Source organism: Lingula anatina, chromosome 2, assembly GCF_051362555.1.
Source record: "Lingula anatina isolate TDL-2025a chromosome 2, LinAna3.0, whole genome shotgun sequence".
Taxonomy (NCBI): Eukaryota; Metazoa; Brachiopoda; class Lingulata; order Lingulida; family Lingulidae; genus Lingula; species Lingula anatina.
This window is the reverse complement of record NC_141768.1, coordinates 27,496,637-27,508,126: the sequence shown is the minus strand read 5'-3', so window position 1 is coordinate 27,508,126 and position 11,490 is coordinate 27,496,637. Positions and strand designations below refer to the sequence as shown.

At 36.2% G+C, this 11,490-nt stretch overlaps 1 protein-coding gene across 1 annotated transcript; it reads right to left on the bottom strand.

Moving 5' to 3' along the window:
* Positions 1–4,404: 4,404 nt before the first annotated feature.
* LOC147763513 (uncharacterized) lies at positions 4,405–7,854 on the bottom strand. The gene is made up of 4 exons (XM_013564563.3): positions 7,618–7,854; positions 6,255–6,358; positions 5,653–5,804; positions 4,405–5,240 (listed from the first exon to the last, which is right to left on the bottom strand). Exons 1-4 carry the CDS (start codon positions 7,648–7,650, stop codon positions 5,011–5,013), a joined length of 519 nt encoding a protein of 172 aa, XP_013420017.2. The 5' UTR covers positions 7,651–7,854; the 3' UTR covers positions 4,405–5,010.
* Positions 7,855–11,490: the final 3,636 nt, after the last annotated feature.

The following is an 11,490-nucleotide window of genomic DNA, read 5'->3' as shown; positions in this document are numbered from 1 at the left end:
GGTGGTAAACTGGGACTCACGCAAGAACTGCATGATCTGTTAGTCTCGTCATGTTTTCAATAACCTTGACTTCTCTTCGGTCTTCGTCACTACATTGTGAAGATATCCTTCCAACCCTATCTAACCTTGGACCTTCGACAACAAATTAATAAATAAACTTTTAACCCTAGAGGCTGAACACTACGGGCTTTGATCTTTGGGTAACGCGATCCTTAATGCTGCTACTGAGATTCCCATATTCTATCTCTGAACACGGAAAAGAATGAAAAGACTTCATGTTGTAACACCAACACATTATATTTTACTAAACTTTAAGTTGCATGGCACGAGCATGGTCAAATCTAAGCTTCAATCAAGACTCTCTCCCTTTTTTCTCTTCAGTATTCCTAAAATTTTATGCAGCATTATCAAATAAAAATGTCAATCATATCAATCATAAACCGATTGGTTACCTCAAACCCAAGTCCGCTGGCAAGGTGGACACACACAAGAGCTCCATATAATCTAGATCCAATGAACCACTAGGCTTGAAACAACGACAGTAAAATTTGAACCTCTAAGGTATGAAATGTAATCTAAAGCTACTTACACATGCTAAATTGCAATATTATCATTTATGCATTGAGACAAAACTTAAACTTAAACTTCCACTTATAATAACTGAATCAATAACATGAGGATTTAATAATGTTGTTTATAAATTATTTTCCAACTCTGTGGTCCCTAGCACATCTGTCACACGTGCGCGCACGTGCCAACATACTTTTTGTCTCCTGTTATTCACCCCCCTCCCTCTGCCACACGCTGCTTTCATAACTAGAAATAAAAATGTATCAGTGCATTGACCTTGTTTTTAAATTTCAGCTGTATACCCAAATACTAAAAGTTTTTTCGAGCAATGTGAACATTTTTCACAACTGACCAGCGTTTCAGCTGGTTTATACTTGTTACCTCACCACTCTTACATTCGATTGAACTCGTTGATAAATCTTCTGTACAAAGCATTCGCTCCAGTTGATCAAAATGGCAATTTGTGGTGATCGTACCCCCCACCCCTTTCCTCGTGACGACTCGATTTGACACATTCGGCAGCGGACTTAAGGAATCCACCGGTACATGTACACTGTATGAGTGACCGATGAATTTATTTCATCACCCTGCTTCTTAAACCTTTCGCGTCACCGATACGGTGTGAATAAAGCCCAATGTGTATAGAATTTGATGCATCTTTGAAGCGGCTTTGCAAAAAAAAAAAAAAAAAAAAAAAAAAAAAAGGCTGTCTTTCGATAACGCTGCATCCGTCATAATTAATATCGATTAAGCGGTAGTACGTTTTTGTCAAAGATTGTGTGGAAAACAAGCGTTTATAACGTGAATATTATTATTAATATTATCATTATTTTTTTTCTTTTCTTTTTTTATTGACATCACAGACTAGCAAACAAACATACAATACTCACTCTACACACCTTAACAACACAATGCTGAAATGTAATAAAACAATCAGTTATCATGTGTTGAAGGCGGTCTTATATTCAAAAGAGAACAAATGGAATAATGCCTATTTCATTCATTACTATATTTCATTCATTACTATATTTCCCTGACTCTCCAAGCGCCCATAAAAAAGTTTAAATCATTTATTTGTCCAAGATCACATATAGTAAATTCTGATATTGACATTTTAGCTACTAATGACTACACGTAAGATCAATTAAATCAATCCACTTTCACTTTAATTTAACACGTTATCCTATTATTTCTTATTTGCATAATAATTTTTTTCACTTAACAATGTTTATTTTTACTAATTGACACCATGGAGTTGAAGTGTTTAAACTTATAATCTTACGAGCAACAAATAATCTATCTTTACCAACTAAAATATACGCAAAATCTAAAAGACAGGTGTGCAGACTGAAAACAATTTTATAATGAATGTCTTCAGCCGGAACACGTCCGTTACAAAGTGTTATTAGATACTGCAGTGTAAGCGCATGTATCATTTACCCTTTTTATCTAAAATTTGCACAAAATCTTAAAGACAGATGTACAGACTGAAAACAATTATTATAATGAATGTATTTAACCGAAACACGTCCGTTACAAAGTGTTACAAGATATTGTGCAAACGCATTAAAAACTAGGTACGAGTTGGATAACATTGCTCCAAGACGTCTGGGAATGGAACCTTACGTTATGCAATATTCTCTTGTGACGCAATCAGGTCGCCCTTGTTGTTTGTTAAGCGACGCACGCAATGCGAAACATTATCTTGGTCCAAGCTATAAACAACGTTATCCCGCTTACAAATTCTACCTTTTTTTGCTTGCCTACATACTTTACCAGTGTGTATCTCAAGCTTTAATGAGGAAAACTACTAAATCATACTTACCGGAAGCATAATTTTTACACCTAAAATACCGCTTAACACATTTTGTTCATCTTTCCGTAGTTATATTTATCTTTATCTTTCTCTATTTAATTCTAGAAAATGAACTCAAAATGATTTGAAACAGAAGAGATATCATCGTCCAGATCTAATGGGATTTCAGTTAATCCTCCACTATATGCGGTTCCAGGCCGAATAATACCTGTACACACGTTGATGGTACAACAACTTAATGAAAGGCAGTGCAACTCAATATTCAAAATTAACAAAATAAACAAATACATGCAAGTACATGTTATACATTAATTTTTGGCACGCTTGTAAGTACCTCCACGTTAAATCTTATATAAATGTGGTTTTGCTCTTACGTAGCACCGAAGAATTGCGTAGCATTCGTTATTTGTGTGCAAGGTGCAGCTAATTTGAAGTATTGAGAGATGCCCAAGCGAGTACGATATTCGTATGTTATGAAGATACGGGGATGGCCGCGGTCTGTCCGACACTGTTTAAAATCTCATGAGCAGAACTGAATGTGCACGTAACAATGACCAGTTGAATTCATTTTGCTAAGGTTTATTATATTCAGGGACCTGCTGCGTTGGCTCGGCGTCCATGACAGTCGCTTATTCAGCATACCTCCGTTATAAACCTAACTATTCTTATTAATTTGTTGTGTGTGTGTGTGATATGTATATACATCTTTTTTCTTTTTCCTTTTTTTATGAGAGAGAGAGTTTTTGGCAGCTTGTGTGTTTGTTTGTTTGTGTGCTTGTTTGTTTGTTTGTTTAAAACTTCACCAAGTAGCCTAATAACCAGGGGACAGCGCCCATTTCACCAGAGAGCGTCCTTTTCTTTTTTTATTTGTTCCAATTAAAGTTTCATTTGTTTTCAAATTGTTATTTTCATAAATGAAAATTGTTTGAAGTTGATTGATTACCAGTAATAGCCTTTCTCAAATTATGCGAATTACCTAACGAAATATGTCGCCTGCAGTAGCAATCTTTTTTTCAATGAAAATTTTATTTTACTTAAAATATGGTTACAGTTGCTCCGATCACCAATTTAAAATATCATAAGACATTAAATTGGCTCAATTTTGAATACTGAATTGTAAAAATCAAACATACATGTGCTTAATTAGTTCAACTGATGAAGTACTTGCATGCCCTAGTGAAAGTCTTTGTTCAAATGCAGATCTGGACTCTGTTTAATGTTTAAAAAAGGCTTAAGTCTACGGACTAAGCTTATAGACTGCTAAATTCGAGAGTGTTTTAATGACAAACCTGTTAAGTGTAAGTTTTTCTTTCTGCAGCAGGCATGACGGTAGGCAGAAAACAGTGCCTAGCCATCACTGATCATCACTTATAGACTGACGCTGAATATGTTATATGTCAATCTGATGAATTATTATTATTATTATTATTATTATTATTGTTGTTGTTGTTGTTTGTATCAGTAGTAGTTGTAGTAATGGTAGTTGATTAGATATAACTTTATATTGTCGCTGTTTTATATTCTGATGAGCCGTAGGGCTCAAAGGTTTAATAAATTGAATTGAAATTGAAAAGTGGTTAAAAATACTCTCAGCTGTTTGGTTTCAGTGGGCGGCTACTTTAGACTGCTGCTTTGTAAGCTAATATCTGTGGTTTGTGGGCGTTAATTTCAGGGGCAATATGCTGTAATAAAATAGCTAAGCGGCATTTAAGATTCTTTTGTGAAACGCAGTGTAGTCAACCAAATGTTAGTAGGCTAAGATGTTACCCCGAAATCTGACTTTGGACATTTTGGAAACAGGACCCAGAAGTAATCATTTGAACATGTTTAATTGCTTCTTTCAAATCTTATTCTAATTTTTCATTTCGTATTTACTTTTGATTATTCCTTCTTTGAGAGGTTCTATGAAATACATGTATGTTTTACGCGTTCGTGCATGCCTAAACCGGTATCATTACATCTCAAAAAGATCGTTGGTATATTTACTAGTAGAGGAACAAAAAACCACAATATTAACTTAAAATAACTGAATTGAGAAATTTGGTTTATATAGCGCAGGAGCTTGGGGGGGGGGGGGAGGGGTGACTCTTGGGAAGACCTTTCATATTTCTTACATCTAATTTACTTCTGGTTTCCATCAAAGGTTGTAACATTCATCGATATCAAAACATCAGAAAGGGTGGCAGACACTCTTTTATTGACACTGATTACCAGTTTGAAAGGAAGTCAGTGTCGTACATGTAGGCTGATTAGAATACTCGGGGTCGGGCAGCTGTTGAAGGTTTATCATAATCTTACGCCTGTAGATAGATAGATAGTTTTTTATTTTTACCATCTCCGAGCAGAATACAATATTTAACAAAACAAAATAAAAAGTACATAGCACTCCTCTAGTAGGACCGAAGGAAATGTAGGAGACAGGGAAAAAGTCTGGTGGATCGAGGGAAAGAAAGAGTACCACTCATACTAGCATTAAGAACAAAAGAAACTTTCTTTCAACCACTCCCCCGCCACCCCTCCCACTCTCCGCAGCCTATGTCTCAGGAAGGGCAGAAATTTTAAAGTCCTTAGTCAATTAGTCCACTTATGTTATCAGTGCAGATAGTCCGTCAATCGCTAGGAGTCTAGATAACCTTCCACCACTTGTCCAGATCCTCAACAGCGGTCCAGTTAACCAATTTCCACCAAGCTGCCACGAAGTCTGCCCGTCTATATTGGTGCTTCAGGTAGTACGCATGCTCCCAGATGTCAATCACCAGAATTGGGTGGAGTTTCTCCGTCACAGGCGAGTCCTGATTTGCCGTTGTGGAAATGACTAGCTGGCCATTCTCTCCTCTTGATAGCCACACGTATCCTTGGATAGAAATGTTACACACAGATACAGGGATGGTTTTAGAGAAAAATAGTGCTGTGCTAACCGGACTTTTTATATACAAAAGCGATTAATGCACCGTTTTGTTTTTAATAGATACAAGTATGCCAATAGGCCTAATCATAGTTAAGTAAATACATGTATGTGCCAGTAGACTGGGATATGTGTTAGACCCCATTCCCAGAGATCAGATCGATCCAACTAGATCGACCTAACTCCCTGGGGGTTCAAGCTAAATAGCTGTCAGCCGAGCGGGCACGGAAGTTAATTACCCCCTTACAGCTTGTAGTAGGCGGGACGGACATTTAAGCCGGATTATTTGACAGTAATCTAGTGAGACTCCCCACGGGGATAGATCGATCTAAAATCTATGGGAATGCACCCTTAATCTCACCTGAGCCAAAAAATGCCATGGCCTTTGTTGTAAACTGGTTTGTGAAATTATTGTATGATCCAAAATCCTTTGTTATATCATTTTCCAAATCTTGATTTATAGCTGCACCTCGGGGGGACATACAAGCCCAGTATATAGCATGGTTGAAATACCTGGTGGGAAATAATAACCATTTGTTAGTCAGTATAAACGTATCTCACGGGTCAGGTGCATTACCTTTCTGCAACTGTTTGTGTCTCTATGCAACCATGGTTAGATATTCAAATATCAAACGGATGTTTCAAAATACCAAACGCCTCCCCAATTTAAAGAAATATATGCATATTAACATTTTTAAATAGTGAATTCTGTTTGTACCAAAATATGCTTTGTCTTACTATACTCTAAACCAGCTCATAAACTTCAAGGTACTTGTAAGTCAAAAATCGCACCGATTTAACTCGAATTTGACCAGTGTTATATGTGATATCTACAAGTTAACCACGATAAGACTGAAGGTAAAATATCTAGTCATTTAATGCACTTTCGTATTGCAACAATAATTAATTTGAATAGAATAAAGTTATACCGCGCTGGAAAACAGTAGAAAATGTACTTCTTACCCGCCCCCATTGTTTCTCAAAGCTGTCCTATATTTTTCAGGAACATCGAACAAATTTTGGAGAATATTCAAAATGGAGCTGTTGGCGAACGTGTTTTCGGGGTCCTGCAATAAATAAATATCAAAATGAGATATTCAGCCATGCTAGGATGCGTTGCCCCATAGTGCACTTGCCTCTATTAAATTTAGAAATCATTCCTTTCTAACTTTTTTTTGCACATTCCCCTGTTCACGAGAACCACGACTGTGACCAAGGTGAGTGATTCCTTGTAATTTTCCGTCACTTAATCACTAACAACACTAACAAACTGATATTAATGATTGATCCCAGTAGGCTGAGGGAAATGTGTATAGGTACCCCAGAAAATTCATTTTAAAAAATTATGGATGGCAATCGCTAGGCAACAAAATCGACGAAGAGGAGCGGAGATGCTATCGAAACCCAAGGTACCCCAGAAATAGTGCATTCCAAAATGCATTTCCATATATTTTGCACACTTAAGATCAAAATCAGATGTCGTTGCTGTATAAAGATGCTAACTATAAGAATGGACAGTAAAAATGTAATTTTTGTGATAAAAGATTCAGACTACGGTGTTAACATTGAAATTGGGAAGGTCTCTTTCATCCAGTGCAGTAAAAAGCACTATGCGCTAGTACCAGCACGTGCGTTGCCTGAATCTCTAGCTTTGTATTTTGTTTAAAGAAATCATGTGGTATCTTAAGAGATCTTAAGATCTAAATCTCTTCATTTGGACTTATATATATAAGATTCAGTTTACTCTCTATTGTCCACAGATATATATATATATATATAAATCTCTTCATTTGGACTTATATATATAAGATTCAGTTTACTCTCTAATGTCCACAGATATATATATATATATATATATATATATATATATATATATATATATATATATATATATATATATATATATATATATATATATATATATATATCTGTGGACATTAGAGAGTAAACTGATATATATATATATATAAATCTCTTCATTTGGACTTATATATATAAGATTCAGAACTACTCTCTAATGTCCACAGATATATATATATATATATATATATATATATATATATATATATATATATATATATATATATATATATATATATCTGTGGACATTAGAGAGTAAACTGAATCTTATATATATAAGTCCAAATGAAGAGATTTATATATATATATATATCTGTGGACAATAGAGAGTAAACTGAATCTTCTCTCTAAATATACGGATGCCAATTTAGGGGCGCTACTGTCGGAGGATTCTTGAAGTCACCAACTCACACAAAACTACGTCTCTGTCTAGTGAAATGTTTCTACGAAATCGTTTAAACAGTACCTCATCTCTCCATTGTTTTAAAGCGGCATTCATCTTGGTTGTATAAGCTGCATGATGTTTCAGGTGGTGAATCTGAAATAAAAACAGTGTGTGCAGTTACAACATAATAATAATGATATTGATAACAACCTTGACACCAAATTGAGTTGCTCTGTTATTAACGCATTAATCATGAGGGCATACACGAGAGGAAAATATCAATTTGAAAGGCACGATCAACATGCTTGTACCAGTATTTGACATTTCACAAAAGTCACCTAGTCCGTTCAGAACGAGGGGCAAATTGCCACCAAAATGCGTTTTACAAGGCCCTTAACGAACACCAAACTGGTTTTAGCAGGTTAGAATACCAGACGACCTCCGAGGTACCCACTGTAAACAGCAAAACATCGTCGTCTGTTTCTTTAATGAATTGGGGGCCATGACCGTTTCTGACTGAAACCACGTGGCTTTCTTTATTGAGGTCAGATTTCACCTGTACCGCCCAACTAGTCAAAACAGAGTTGACAGACATCCAGAAGAGGCCTACGACGAAGCATGTGCCGCGTCGGAAGTGACACGGGTCATTGACAGCGTCAGTATTTGGAGTGGATACCACATTGGTGCCAAAACACCAAAGGTAGTCATTGACGAAAACCTGAACCAGATCAAGTAAAGGAATAATCTGGGAACCACTTGACTATCATTTGATAGGGGGCACCTTAGGAACAATTTTAGGTTGCACGGTGAGATTGCCAGTTTACACAGAGCACTTTTAACAGCAGATAACTTACAGAACCAAGGGAATTAGCAGCTACCCTGGTCATTAAAATAAGCCATTACTCGACGAATCAACTGCCTACATGCCCTTCATCAAAATTGGACCAAATTGGACAATTTTGGACCTATGCCTGGAATAATATTCCAGATTGAACTCTAAAAACCTAGCCCAAGGAATGCCTTGCCGCTTGAGAGCGCTGGTAACAGACAGAAGAGGCCAGGCGTAACAGCGACCGTTACTATGACTAGACATTGACATGAGGGTCCTTTGTGGAGCGTGTAACTCTTTTACAGACGATAATTTATAAAATATGGAGATCCAAAATATCTCTTTTAATGGATGCCGTATGACATAGAATAGGCAATGCATTTCTGTTTAAATTTGCTTCAATGTCGAATTCAACCAATGAGCTGATGTCACCATGACATTAAAGAGATAATTTAAAATTATTAAAGCACGATTTTAATCCTCATTTTCATTTATCAGTCAGCAAAATAGGAAAAAAACTAATGAAAAATGACTTGGAAAAAATATTCCATATTAAATGTCAAGTCTTAATGTACGGTACCCGCGTAATGCACCTGCATGCAATGCAGAATGTAATGTAATGCAGAAATGTGTGTCCTTTTATTGCCTAGACTGTAAGGAGTGTTTGTGTATTGGTCATGCAGATTGACCTCCACTCGGTCATGCTCCATTAGTCTTATGGGTGGAAAAACTAAACCTTAAAAGTATACTCATGGGGAGCATCCAAGTGAAGCCAGACCACTACACTTGATCAATACAAATCCATCAATTCACAAATAAACCATCAACTTTGGCATATATCATAATTATCCATTTTGACTGACTATTTTAGTTTCGTGCGTTTATATTTTTGTTCAGTATACGTGACATACTAATTTATCTTCACATCGGTATAATTTACAATCATAAGGCACCATCCAGCTCCGTTTTATAGTGTGAATTGCATATATTTATATCTATGTCTATCTATCTATCTATCTATCTATCTATCTATCTATCTATCTATCTACATAGAGAATATTCTCTCTCCTCTTTATTTATTTATTTATTTATTTATTTATTTATTTATTTATTTTTTGCTAAAACAAATACTTTCAACATGAATCACGTACGGGAATTGGAAGGGGGGATGTGGAGAATAATACGTCACGTTACTTGCCTGAACCGTTTTTTCGTCCATGTGCGGCTCTAGACTATTATAGGCATATGGCAGTGGTGGTAACAGGTAGGCTCCTTGCGGGACAATACTGTCTTCATATATCCCTGCAGCAGCTGTCTGATGTGGGGTCACAATCAGAGTTATAAGACAAAAAAGCACGGTGACAATCGCCATGATTCCAGCTTATTGCAACGTGGCGCCCGCGTATCCTCACCTGGTCTTGAAGGTTGATTCAAGGCCTTGATGACTAATAAAATCCGCGCTATAGTTAATTCTGATTTTTTAAACAATTTCCGCATCCGCTTGAAATGCAACGCCGTCTGTTGGGCACAAAAATAAAAAATGGTTTAAATTAATATTCTGAGCTATTGATAATAACGTTGGCAACTCTCGCGGCACAACAGATGTACTGAGGGAAATTGTTTTTTGCTCCTCTCTTAATTCATTTAAATTTTATTTCAGTCGTTGTGGTTTGTTGCGTTGATTATTGGTAGTGTAACACCCGAAGTGTTAGATAAGGAATAGAGTCTTGTTGGAATAGTATATGATGTTTATTCTCCTCTCTGTCTTAACCAGTCATAAAATAGTCGTCAATCAACGACGGTTTAAACTGAAATAAAAAATTAAATAAATAAATAAATAAATAAATAAATAAATAAATAAATAAATAAAATACTTAACTACTTTAATGCAATAATTACAATGAGAATAATCTAGAATGCTGTAATTGAGAAATCTGCAATAGCACAATATGGCACAATTTAGGCGCCCAACATCTTTGAGACAACTAGCACAATTTGTGTAACATGAGACAGCAGAGAAAGCATGAAGCGCATTACTCCTTCAGAATATCTAATTGAACCTTAAACATGTTTTACTTATAAAAATTCTACCGCATAAGACAAGGTGTGTCATAAAAACAATTTAATTTCACAGCAAAGAACTAGTACAGTGTAGATAAATCAATTAAAATCAATGTGGGTCAAACTGCTTCTCTGTAAGCGTTAAACTCAAAAACAAGCCAAAAACAACAATTCACTTAGTTTCAAAAAATGACATTAAAAACAATTTTACTCACATTCCTGGTTGGACAGGGTTCTCGAAAGGTATACACTAGGGTTGAATAACTTCTGGGATTATGAAAACACGTTTTCTTCTCGACAAGAACAGAACAAAGGAATGTGCTGTGCTCTCTGGCTAGGAAATTTAAACCCCCTCAAGGAATCTCATTAAAAGACAATCAAAAGAAACTATATGCTACTTAATACTTCCTATCAGCAATAGGGGTCAGCACCTTACAGCCTACTCTTATGCCCAGTGCAACGGAACTGAGGGTCCGTGTAACAGAAGGTCCATCCTCCATTCAGTTATAATAGTTAGGGTTAGCCTGAGCTAAGTGGATCAAAATCTAGGTCGAGGCTCACCTGTACAAATGAATGGAAAGCGGACTTTCTATCCTGGGGACCCTCTGTCACGTTACACTGGTCCTCCCTTGAAAATTGGTGAGTGAACAGCTCTTAGTGGAACGCGTACCCAACAACACGAATGGAATAATTTGTATCCACAACCAATGCTTTGACAAATATAACAGAAAATAATCAGTCAAGTTCCTCAGAGCATTTCCTCCAATAATATAGCTTCCACCGTGAAATTCTACCAGGGACCTGCTGCATCGGCTCGGCGGCCATAACTGTCGCGTATTCAGCATACCTCCGTTATAAACCCAACTACAGTTGGTCTTAAGTTAATATCCTATCCAAACGATTATAGTGGAGATTGTATATATATATATATATTTTTTTTTTCTTTTTTCTTTTTTGAGAGAGAGAGATAGAGAATTCTTTTTTAGCTTATGTGTTTGTTTGTTTGTTTGTTTGTTTAGTAGCCTAATAACCAGGGGACATCGCCCATTTCACCAGAGAGCGTC

Coding starts and splice junctions, on each gene's coding strand:
- LOC147763513 (XM_013564563.3), bottom strand. CDS start 7,650: ATGAATGCCGCTTTAAAACAATGGAGAGATGAG. Junction 5,805..6,254: donor TTGAGAAACAATGGGGGCGG/GTAAGAAGTACA, acceptor ATTTCCCACCAG/GTATTTCAACCATGCTATAT. Junction 5,241..5,652: donor CATGGCATTTTTTGGCTCAG/GTGAGATTAAGG, acceptor TTTCTATCCAAG/GATACGTGTGGCTATCAAGA.